Raw genomic sequence first — 12,187 nt, forward strand, 5'->3', positions numbered from 1 at the left:
AACAGAACCTTTCCAGTAACTTGAAATACCTGAAAATGTCTGGGTTGCCAGTTTGCAAGGACGCTTGCATACACTTTCTAGTTATTAAGTAAACAACATAGCCAACCTGCTGTTAGCTACCAATGTGCTGTCAAGGCCACATCCTGCAAAACTTGAAATGTGTAGCCAAGACTCAAGTTTAAGTCATTAGTCAGGTATCAGCATATAACGGTCTAGTATTTTCTGGAAACTAAAACAGATTGAATTGTGGTCTAATGTAGTTAACAAATCTTCTTTAGCCTCCCTACCACCTGAATCACCCTCCCTCTGTCCAGCTCCCGGCACAGGAGGCACACTAGCGTTTTCATACAGCAGCCCCCTGGGATGCACAACAGCTGTGACCAGGAAGGGCCACAGGACAGCTGGAGAAAGGCTTTCCTTCCTGCTGTGCTGGGCACGCAGATGCCAGCTCTTCAAGACACAAATCTCGCCCCAGTGTGGAAAATACTTAATGAAATCTTGCAAAAGACGTCGATTTTTTTTTTTTTTTTTTTTTTTTTTTTTTTTTTTTTTTTTTTTTTTTTTTTTTTTGGTAGCCTCTCCCTTACTCACCCCAGCAGAGCTCTTCCACTGCCTGTCACAGCCGGTGCAACTGTGTTAGTTCCCCCTAAGGAGAGTAACAGTCGCCTGCAGACACAGGAGCTGGCCCGGGTCCCACAGAACCTGCAAGAAACAGCACGAGGCGCAGTGAGGTGTTTTGGTGTGAAAACTAAGGACACCCCTTCCTGCTCATCACCCGTTACTGCCACAGAGGGAGGCTGGCAGGGGCAGAGATACGTAAAACAGGTGGCCCGCTGGCTGTGCGTGTGATGCCGATCAAGGGTCTGGCATTACCGAGGATGGGAAGCCATCCTCCTGCGTTAAAAGATATAAATAAATGTGCTGCCGCGCGGCCGCGGGGAGCTGCCGCCGGGGCGGGGGGACTCAGGGTGGCCGCTTCCCCGGGGCTCCCTCGGGCAGGGCTGGCTCGGGGGTCCTGCAGGCGCCTGAGGCCGGGCCGGGGGAGGCCGCGGCCCCTTCCCTCCGGCGCCCCGCCGCGCTCTGCCCGCGGAGGGGACGCGGCGGTGGGTCAGCCTTCGGGGGAGCCCGCGGGCAGCGGCGAGGAGGCGGCTGGGGCGGGCGGGCAGCGGGGCCTGAGGGAATGGCTGTCGGAGGGGCGGCCCCTGGGCGAGGGCCGGGGCCGGGCCGGGGCCTGGCTGGCGCTGCGCTGGCGCGGCGGGGCTGGGGCGGCGGCGGGCTGCCGGGTGCGGGGCCCGAGCAGGGCCGGGCGGGCAGCGGGAGGCGCGGCGTCTCCTCAGCCGGGTGCTGGTGAGGGGAGCCCAGCGGGCTCGCTTTGCCCCTGAGGCGGCGGACGGCTGGCCTGAACATTGAGCCTATTTCCTGGTTGTGTACATATATTTGTATTTGTAGTTACGTGTGAGAGACAGTACGGGGCGGTGCAGCTACCGGCAGGCGTGCCCTGCTGCCGGGTGCTGGAGCTGGAGCTGGCGCCTCAGCGCCGCGGGCAGCCCCGGGCCGCCTCCCGCCCGGGCGGCCCCGCCACGCCGCGCTCGCCCTTCGCTGGGGCCCGGGCCCGAGTGGGGAGGGGGCCTGTGAGCTGCTGTGTGTGCTCCGGCGTAGTGCTTAGTGAGGCGTGGGAGGGCTGGAGGTGCGCTAATGGTTCTGACGCCATGTGGCATTAATGTTGGTTTACTTAAAAATGCAGGCGCTAGTACCAAGGCTTAGCTGGTAGTGAAGTTGAAGCCTAGCAGACCACCTCCTCTTCCACAACGCAGTAATTTATCAGGTATTTCCTGCTGGTTGTTACATAGTAGAAGTTGTATTGAGCCATACATACAGAAACCTAGATACAAAATTATCTGAATTGGAAGGTAAAACGAACGATAGACATGAGACAAGACAGCAGGCGCCTGAGTGAGAAATTATTTTTCTGCTCTTGTCAGAAAAGCTAAGGAAGATTAAGTATGTTGCAGTTGTGTAAACACTATGTAGGTGTGCTGGGTGAAGAGTGACAGATTAAAAAAACTTGGTTTTTTATGATTGTATGTGGTTTCTAATTGTTTATAAAGAGGTTATTTACATTGCTATATGTGGGGGGAGCAGCTAGTGCCTAGTTTTGCTAATTCCTGTATTTGTGTCATTCTCTGAACAGAACTGGGATTGCATCTACCCCTGCTTAATAGTGAATTGAATGCCAGTGAAAACTGCAAACTCTGTAATTTGATATGTTATAAAGTACTTCAGAAAGTAAGAGTTAACTTTTTATTTTAGCATTGACAAAATATCATGGATAAGAACTTTCAAGAAGAACAGTTTACAGGAATTGCTGAATTTACACCCCCTTTGTACAAACAACGCTACCAGTTCATTAAAGATTTAGTGGGGAAATACAAACCTAAGAAGGTTAGTATGTTTTGCCTTTTTATGTTACACATTTGCAGAACAGTTACCATTAGGTATCTCAGGAAGACAGGAAATGTGTAGATAACCTGCTAACCTAATTATGAAACAACAGTAGTGGAAGAGCTATTGTGAAAACTAAATTGCCGTAGCAGACACTTGATGATCATGTTTTGTTTTTCAGGGTGACATATAACTAATGTTAATCGATGGGAAGGGGGGAAAATATAAAAAAATGCCTTAGCTTTTTTTGGCGAATAGGTGGCATTCTGGTTTTAGTTTAATGCTGAGGGTTTTGCTTCAAGCAGCTTTCATCATAGTTTGGTTTTGCTTTCTAGAGCCAATAGTTCCGTATACGATATCGGGTTTTCCTCATCATTCACATGGATGTTTTCAGATGAGAAGTGACATTAAGAGTATGGGATTATGTGATGCTAACTATCCTCCACTTTCTTCAGCTCTTGTCACCCCCTCCTGTTTTTTCCTCCCCCCACCCTCCCCATATACCAGGGCTCTTGTTTCGATACTCATTTTGAAAAGTTAAATTCTTTCGGTAATGTTGTGTAGTAATTGCTGTTTTCTAATATGCCCTCCCCCTAGCACCTCCTCCCAAAATCTGGAAAGTTGAGAAATACCTGTTTTCAGTGTTTAACTCTGAAACTGATGTTAATGTCTTAGGGAGCATGCAAAACATTGATGAGAAATGCACCAGCACTGTGCTCACATAATGATACTTCTGATAGCTAATAAAAATCTAATCTGGTCTATGATGTTGTGGAACTGTAATCGGCTTTTAAAGAGAACATACTCAGGAGTGTTGCATCTGTATTTAAAGGTTTGACTTTTCTGATTTAAGATGTAAAATGGGGTGCGGGGTGTAAACTTCCTGTTTACCTGCAGGGTAGAGGTAAACTGAATAGAAACAGTTCAGGATTTTCACACTGAGAGCAGAGCAGTGTGCTTCAACCTTGCCTTAGCCAGGGAAAGAACAGTGGGGTTTGGTTTGTGTACTCAGCTACCTCTTAAGCTTACAGGAAAGAATATCTATTATATATTTGACTTTGTGGTCTGAATATCCCCAGCCTTCCCCACTTAAACATTAGACTTAGCCTGTAAACTTGTTTTATGCAGATGCTTTGCTGCTAACCTGGCTGCTGGTGAGCCTAATCTCTGTTTTGGATGGAGAGTAGTCTAGTGAAAAGCAGTGGTGAATGTGAAAATGGCTACAGCTTTAATAATTAAAATAATATCTTACTGTTGTTTATGTGGAAGACATTCTCTGGATTCAGTGGGATGTTCTACATGTAGTTGTTTATAGCTGTAATAGTAAAAGGTTAATCCATTTAAAACATTTTGTAGGATCTTCATATATGTTTTTAAAAGAATTTTCAAGTCCATGTCTGCCCTACTTGCAACTGTAAATTTTAGTTAAGATTGCAAAATGCTTTATTATTAAAAATTTATTTTGCCATAAATATGGAATTCTTATTTTATTAAAGTTTCTGAAATTACTTGGAAATATGCAGCATTTACACATTGTTTAATATCTAATTTACAGGTGGCAGATTTAGGATGTGCTGACTGCACACTTCTCTGGATGCTGAAATCCTGTAGTTGCATTGAGGTGTTAGCTGGGCTAGATATCTGTGCAAGCGTAATGAAAGAGAAAATGTAAGTTCTTGCTTTGTGTTAATTTCAGGTTTGCGTTTGGCTTGGCCTAGTAACACGTTACATCATTTCTTAAAAAGAATTTCAAAATGAAGGTAAATGCGGAAATACGAGCTTGGCAAATGAAGAGCTAGCTGTTGTGAATCAGTTAAGTTGCACCTGTGTCTGTGGGCTACTGGGCTGTGGATGCCCTTAACTTCACCTAATGTAGCAAAGGTCCGAGTCATGGAATGGCCCTGAAAGTGTGTACATCTAAGAAATACACTGTTTGTAAAGGTACTAATACATTGTATTAATAATATCTGTTTATGGAAATACATGACGTTGCTGTGGTATGCAAATCTGATCTTTTTGAATTGCACATGTAACTCTTTTTAGTCACCAGGGTGGGGACTTCATGCTTGCTAACATTTTTTAAATGGGAAGCTTAGCTCAGTGTTTTGTGTCTCGCTTAGAAGGCTCTAAAATAAATAGTTTATGTGACTTTTGAAGCATGGGCCAGACTGGTGAGGAACACCCAACGTTTCTGTCTTAGAAGCTGATTATTGTGGTTTCAATGAGTATGTAGGATCTAGATGCTGATGTTATGACTTGTGCTTTCTCAAGAATAAATAAAAGTAGCCTTTTATTATATTTAATGCTTATCATGTGCTTTGTCTGATGCAGTATTTCGGAATGAAATTTGAACATATCTTTTAGTTCTCAGTGTATTTTTTTTGGAAAAAATAGGTTAATATGCTTGCCTAATAACTTCCCCAAAACCCTTGCAAAGTGTGTGTAAGCTAGAATTACTATGTGTCTAGACTTGAGCTACTATCTGAATTTACAAGCAGCTTTCCAAGTGGCTTGAGAGTATAGTGGAATTTTTTGTAAATATGAAAGACAACTGTTGGATTAATTCCTCTGCTTTTTCTGTCCTATTGTAGATAGTCATAACAGTGTTTGTATTAGAAATTAATTTTTTTATCCCTGTAAAATAGTTACCTTGTAAATCTCAAAAAGGTTAACTCTGTAGGGTGTTAGCTAGTTCAGTTGCATGCACAATTTGTTCTGTCCTAAGGTCCTTTCTATAACATAATTTTTTAAATACTTTTGTAGGCATAGGTTGTCTCCTCTTCCCGCTGATTATTTGAAACCATCTGAAAGATCCCTAACTGTTACCTTGCATCATGGTTCAGTTGCCCAGAAAGATCCTTGCATGCTTGGTTTTGATTTGGTAACGTGTATTGAACTGTGAGTATTAGGCCAATGTACTACACTTCTCTAAGTTCGTTAGGGTTCGGTTTGGAATTATGTCCATACTTTAAATAGACTGGAGGAAACTGTTCAAGCAGAAGAAAGTGGCATGTAAATTGTGCTTGAATTAACCATACTAAGAAATTAAAAGCTTGCTAGGTTATGGTGGAAAAAGGATATTGATGAAAAAGTACAAAATGCAGTAAGAGATTCTCTCAGACAAAATCTCTAAGCTGCTACTCAACTACAGTGCCAGGGCTAATATTGCAGAGCTAGGCTTAAAGTTACAGGGTACAGGCACGGGTTTGGTTTGGGTATTTTTTTACTGGTTAAGAAGATTAAAACACAGAAACATTTTTTTAAAGACATACATAAACTTATCCTTTACAGAATAGAGCACCTGGAAGAACCAGAACTAAAGAAGTTCCCTGAAGTGGTGTTTGGTTTCATGGCTCCAAGCATAGTTGTGATCAGTACTCCAAATTCTGAGTTTAACCGTTTGCTTCCAGGAGTGATGTTATTCAGGCATCCAGACCACAAATTTGAATGGAACCAAGTGCAGTTTCAAAGCTGGTAAGCTTACTGAGCATCGTATGCAGGCAGCTTGGAGTGTTCAGTAATGTGTGAAAGGAACAGCTATATCTTTTCAGAATGGCTTGTGTATGTGGTTTGGTGTCAGTGGAGTTCCACACCTACTGGTCTGGTGAAAATTTCTTTGCTGTTATCAATAGTTAAGCATGCTCCGTGGATTTTGCATGTTGTGAAGGTTTTTAGGTTAGCTTGCTTTTACTGTAACTGCTCTGCAAAAAATATCTAAAACTTTTACTTTCCTTTTTATATATCTTTATTTGCATTAATGCATTTGAAGTGTAAGATATTAATTAACCTTTTTCACATAATAATACCCTGCTATAGAAATGCTTCACACAAACCTAAGAAATCTGCTCACTATGTATGGTGCGTCATCAAAGCACTCAATTAGTCCAGACCTCTCTGTAAGAGTATGCAAGCAGATTTATCAAATAATCAGAGTAGCAGAACATGTTGAAAAAGGGGTAGTTTAATGGATCATGGCACAATGAAAGATTTTATGCAGAACATATGTACATGACAGAAGGTTGCGTGAGATGTATCTTACTCTAATACCATTAGATCTAATAAAAACAAAAGGGAGAGTGGGATGTATATCCTGTGATAACAGTCAACTGTCAGGCAGTTGTGGAAGAAAATACATGGCACAGTAAAGGATGCCATGCCTCAATAGCCAGCTCTTGGTCAGAAACTGAATCCTGGAAAACTTGCCCCTTGAATTAGGTTGTTTCTGCCACAGAGTTTAAAGTATGCAGTGATTTTCGAGTATATAGTTTTGAAAAGCTTGGAGCATTTATTTTTTCCTACGTAATGATACTAAAACCAGCCTGCATTATTGAGGATGAATACCTTAGACACCATTTATATGACTTAAAGTAAATTTAGATTCTGCTTTTGGATAGAAGTGAATTAAAAATATTTATATTGCTGACAGAGTGATATTTTTTGGAGCTGCAAACATGAGAGAGGAGAGGGTCTTTACATTTGTGTTGTGAAATATAAATACTGTGATAGTCTCTAAAATACATGAGATATTAATTTGGTTTACTACTGCTTCATGGAGAATGTTGCAGGTAAGTAGTGCCGTGTTAGTTCCCTGCCCCATCACTTCTTTCACCTTTAACCTTGGTGAGGTAGATTTTATACACTTACAGCAAACCTCAGGGGTTTTTTTTCTAGTAACTGGTCTATTGTGTTTTTGGGGGGTGTATGTTTTTTATGGGTTCTTCTCAAAAAATTTTGCTCTCTAACATTGGTAGGTTTTAGCTCACTTTCTATGCATTTAAGACAGTAACCAACTGTGAACATGTGTTTCAATTTTAGAGATAACAATAATGTTTGGTTGCCTAAATTACCGATACTAAATGATTCGGACTGTGGTAAGGATATGATTACAGCTCAGATTCAGCAAGTTTTGACAGTGCTTATCTTCAGGCATGTGGGTATTATTAGAGAAACTATCAGGCCTAGGGTCTTGCTTCTGTTGGAGAATGCATTTTTATCACATTAAAAGATGAATATTTAGTATGATTGGGATAATTTGCCTTTCTTAGGGCTCTAGAGACTGCTAGACGTTATGATTACTCAGTGGAATTTACTGGTGTAGGGCACCCGCCAACAGGAATGGAGAATGTTGGGTTTTGTACCCAAATAGGTGTGTTTCTTAGAAAATATCCTCAAACCAGTGAATCTGCTCAATCTGAGAAACCCACTCAAGCAGTTTACAAAACGGTAAGTACTATTTTCTTCCTTTAGAAGGATGAATAAAGAGTAAAATATTCTATGATTTGCCTGTGTAGGTGTTTTTACTGTGGTCTACCATTGCTATCCAGTCCTAGGTGTGATTAACACACACTGTCAGATCAAAGGAGTCTAAGTCCATGATAAAGGCCTCTACGTTTTAGATGATTTGCAGTCCCTGTTTCCAGATGACAGTTCAGAAGTAGTTTAGAATCTCTGTAGCTGTGAAACTGTCACCAGAGCCTCATGAGGAGTAATGTGAAAAGTAAGAGAATGGTTAGAAATAATTAAAGCATTGCAGGTCTACACCTTGCCTGATCTGCAAGTATAGCTTGCAGACTCAAGCCTTATTTTTTTTGAAGTTCCATTAACTTACTTAATTGCCATTGTACTTGTAATACTTAAGTGACATTGTCTAGGTTTTTGTTACCTGAAAATGTTTAAACTAATAAGCAAGACAAGACTGAATCAAAAATTATGTTCTCATTTTAGAAGTTCTTTTTGACAGGCAAATGTTAAAATCTGAGCCAGTGGTAATGATAAACATTGTATTTGTTCTTCTGTGTTGTAAAGGTCTTCAAAGCAGTGTATCCAAGTCTTAAAGATGAGAAGTACCTGCAGAATGCAGTGGTCAGCGAAGTTATTTTCACAGCACAAATCATTAAGCAAAGTCTGCTGAACCATTTAATGTCAGAACATGATCCTACCGAGAGAAAATCCAAATTCCGACCCTCGATGAGCTGTTTTTCAGAAGGTCTTGGAAAACTAGTTGCTGGAAAAAGCATGGAACCATTTGTTAATGGAAATGTGGTTTATATACCTCTTACAACAATCTTTTCTTTTCCCAAAGTTAAAAATCTTTGTGGTACCTTTGAGAAGTTATGCAGGCTTATTGCTGGCAAGGTCACGCTGAGCAGTGATGGTTCTACTGTGATGTTCAGTACTGAACATGAAAATTAAGAGAATTGGATCACAGATTTCTTATACAAAGTTCAGGTAAAGTAATGAAAGTATTTTCTTAGTAGCTGTCAGATGGTGTGTTCTGTTATGCTAATGAGAACCACAAGATCTCACAATTTACCCATCAGCACCTCTCTGATTCAGTGAACGTGAGTGCTGACAAAGACTGCAGTAACTCATAAGGTTTTGAAGTAGAGTATCGGGGCTAAAAGGAAAGAATTTAATTCCTGTGAAGAAAAACTTAAAGAATTTCTGTTTGTTTTCTATTACTATATTGTAGCTATTGTTACTAGATTGTTTTTGGTAATCGTTTGTTAGCTCCAAGGGTAGTTGAAGATAACACAGAACTGTGGTGTTATGCTGAATAATCTGAGTCAGACCTGGGTTTAGGACAAGTTTTTTTTTTCTTAAGAAGATAAAATGTATAGATACCTTTTTCAAGATGAGCACGTACTCCATCTTCAGGAAAACCAAATCTTGTTCCAGATAAACTGGAATATGCCACAAACATTTATAGCTCAGTAAATCCAATACTGGGGAAGAGTGCCATGATGTTGATACAATATGAGAAAAAAAAAAGGTAGATTTAGCCCTATTGTTTTATCCAGTTTCTTGATAACTGCTGCTTGGGGAATAACTTGCATCCTGTAACTTTCCAAAAGCTGAATTTAATTAATTTGAAACTGGTATCTTTGACTATTCTGGGGGTTTTTTTGTGGGGTGAAAAATAAAGTCTGTCATTGTGAATGCTAACCTGGCCCCAGTGTACAAAAAAATGTCTGCGTTTTCACGTGCAGCTGTTGTCCAAAAAATCTTGACAGCACATTCAGCAGAAAGTAAAAGCAGAGGTGTTACAGATAGTAGAGCTTACTGGCTTGGCCAAGATGCCTTTTGCCTAAGTAGAGCTGAATTGTAGGTGTAAATGCACAGTAAGCAAATACTAGACGATGGACTTATAAAGACACAGATTTTGAAGGATGGACAAGACTGGCCTGTTGATACAGGATTAATGAGGCAACACACTGGAGTTAAGTTTATTTGCGTACCCGAATTTTTTATAACCAATAATTTTAATATCTCAACTGAGTATTTGTTTTAAGTGAAGAGATGCTTAATTAAAAGGCCTCATTTGGTGCATGTTTTGCAATGTCATTGGCAGCTTTGAATGAGCTAGTATTATCAGAACCAACTTGTGTGAAACATGAAAGTTCACAAGTTTCTGCAAGTAAGAAATTCTGTGTAAGGCCTGACAGTTTCTTAGAGAAGATGACTGCATTCTACTGTCTAAATTTTTGAAATTAATTTGAACTGATTAGGGTGAAAGATCAGACATAAAGGGGAGAGGCAACTGTAATTCTCTGAATTGAGAAATGGTACAGGATCTATAACAGGCTGAGCTTCAGGGAAAGAAGAATGATCTGCAGTGCTCTGTCGTACTGAATGATTAACATATGCTTAATGAGCTTTGTCTTTTGTGGGAGATTTTTCTCCTACCACAAATAGACATGGATTATTAAAATCTAATACATTTAGAATTAATTTTCAGAATTAATGTAATTAAATTTCACCTTTAATCAATATTAAAAATGGTTTCTTTTTTTTTTTTTTTTTAGATTGTGATATGAACTTGCCATAGTTGGTATGTTACAATATACGTACAATTAAAAATTGGTAAATATTCTTTGGACAGTAATAAGCATAGCTGTTTGAGAATGGCATTGGGTTGTTATGAAAAGATACCTCTGCAGTTCACTGTACAATTTACTATAGTTAGAAAAATTTTTTGGACCACAGAACTTCTCCCTGGGTTGTTTCCTCTTGCAATGTTGTATCTTTAGTGTACTTTATAGCATAATCACTTTAAAATAAGGAAAAGGGAAAAGAAGGTGGACCTGTTGGATCTGGAGTTATATTTGCCTTGAATTTTGTATTCAGGTAACATCTAATTACAGGAATGCCTCATGAACAGACAAGATTGTATATGAATACATGCTTGTTTTTCCTCAAAACATTATACCCTTAAGGCTTCATAGCTACATTTGGAAAAAGGTTTATGTGGATATTGGGTGGACAAATGTCAAGGAGCCTAAATGGTAATTCATTTTTAGGAGGTTCATGGATCCATTGTAAGAAAGTTTAATCTTTAATGATAGCTAGGGCAAATATCAATTCTTACATTCTTGCTTACGCCTTTTCCTGAGGAAAATCTTAAGTCAGACTACAGATGTTTGGCCCTACATGTTCAGTGTTCCTTGGTATGTATATGTGTACTGAAACTGAAGAAGCTGTTACATATCACATACAGAAGTACTGTTCAGAATATGTACATTTTACTGGACTGCTAGCTTTTAGTAACACAAACTGCTGGTTTGTATGTCAGGTTTCTACTGGCTGAAAGCAATTTTAATTAAGGTTTTCTTTAAAGTACTGAAGTAACCATCTTTTCGGGAGCAGTTAAACACTTTGTCAGGGTTCATTGTGCATAGCTTTTCATTATCGGGTTGGTCTTTTGATTAAACTATTATGCATATTGCATCCCACTTGACTTTGGTCAGTTTCAAACTGCAGGTTTAATTCTGTTGTCTCAAAAGAGGATGCTGAAAGGACGTTTGCGTGCATGTGGCAGTATCACTGACCAGGAGATGGCACACGTGTGTCAAAACAGATCAACCTTGGGTTGTTCAAAGCGATAAAATCCAAATATTGTTTTAAAAATACCCCCAAAACCCCCACCAGAACCTAACCACCACCACCAACAAAACCCAGTGCAATAGCTTGCATCTAAGGGATAGCTACTGAGTGAGTTCGTAGGGATTGATTATGGTCAGAATAGAATGTTTCTGGTCAGTGTTTTGAATTAATAATAACACAAGTGAGGAAGCGGTATAAATAAATCTTAAAACGATCCCCTCCCTTATCTTAATAAATCAAAAATAACTGCCTTATTGTGAGAGCTGGAAGAGTTATCTGCCTGTCTCCCCAGAGATGTCTCGGACAAAGAGATCTCACAGCTAATAAACTTGTGATGTGTTTCAGTCCAGTCTCTTGTGGATTTCTGTGGTCATAGGCTCTATTCCATGCTTGTTATCGTTATGTTGATAAATGAGGTTTGGATCATTCAGTTACAGCTGTTGTGTCACTCATAATGGTTAGTTGTTGGGACTTTTTTGGTTTTCTACTTAAACTTCTTTTTAAACTGAGTAGAAGAAACATAGGAAGGGGCTTCTGAAATAACAGCAAAATTCTTATGCAAAAGTCCTTTGCGCTTTCTTCCCTATTCAGAAAAAAACCCAGATTTTAATGCAGTCCTGTGTGCAAACAGTTCACTGGGAACGCCCCCAAAATAAAATGCACTGACATTAGCATACATACAAATGAAGATATTGGGGAAGCATAAGTAGATCATAAGAGAAGGCAATTGAAAAAAACCCCAAAACCTAGTGCTGCCTTTACAAGTTTATCAACCATTTGAGTTGTGATTGGAAGGGCAGTATATACAACCCTGAACTCGGGCAAAGATTTGCTATTGTGTGCTTTCACAAAAAAAACCCCA

General features: G+C 40.0%; 1 protein-coding gene across 6 annotated transcripts; it reads left to right on the forward strand.

The window, feature by feature from the left end:
• Positions 1–592: 592 nt before the first annotated feature.
• HENMT1 (HEN methyltransferase 1) lies at positions 593–11,164 on the forward strand. 6 transcript variants are annotated; one of them, XM_055725162.1, is made up of 7 exons: positions 593–904; positions 2,309–2,442; positions 3,998–4,110; positions 5,206–5,340; positions 5,734–5,916; positions 7,488–7,665; positions 8,248–11,164. In XM_055725162.1, exons 2-7 carry the CDS (start codon positions 2,326–2,328, stop codon positions 8,632–8,634), a joined length of 1,113 nt encoding a protein of 370 aa, XP_055581137.1. In that variant the 5' UTR covers positions 593–904; positions 2,309–2,325; the 3' UTR covers positions 8,635–11,164. The 6 variants fall into 6 exon arrangements, with proteins under 6 accessions (XP_055581137.1, XP_055581139.1, XP_055581138.1 ...); XM_055725163.1 differs by lacking the exon at positions 593–904 and adding an exon at positions 911–1,103 and having other exon boundaries at positions 2,311–2,442; XM_055725160.1 differs by lacking the exon at positions 593–904 and adding an exon at positions 1,123–1,422 and having other exon boundaries at positions 2,311–2,442.
• The last annotated feature ends 1,023 nt before the right edge of the window (positions 11,165–12,187 follow it).

The sequence above is a fragment of the Falco cherrug genome, chromosome 12, assembly GCF_023634085.1.
Source record: "Falco cherrug isolate bFalChe1 chromosome 12, bFalChe1.pri, whole genome shotgun sequence".
NCBI lineage: Eukaryota > Metazoa > Chordata > Aves > Falconiformes > Falconidae > Falco > Falco cherrug.

What these genes read in the sequence shown, in the direction of transcription:
- HENMT1 (XM_055725162.1), top strand. Translation starts at nt 2,326, where the DNA reads ATGGATAAGAACTTTCAAGAAGAACAGTTTACAGGAATTGCTGAATTT. An exon ending in AGCGTAATGAAAGAGAAAAT is followed by an intron (nt 4,111 to 5,205) that starts GTAAGTTCTTGC and finishes ATACTTTTGTAG; the next exon opens with GCATAGGTTGTCTCCTCTTC. An exon ending in CAAGTGCAGTTTCAAAGCTG is followed by an intron (nt 5,917 to 7,487) that starts GTAAGCTTACTG and finishes TGCCTTTCTTAG; the next exon opens with GGCTCTAGAGACTGCTAGAC.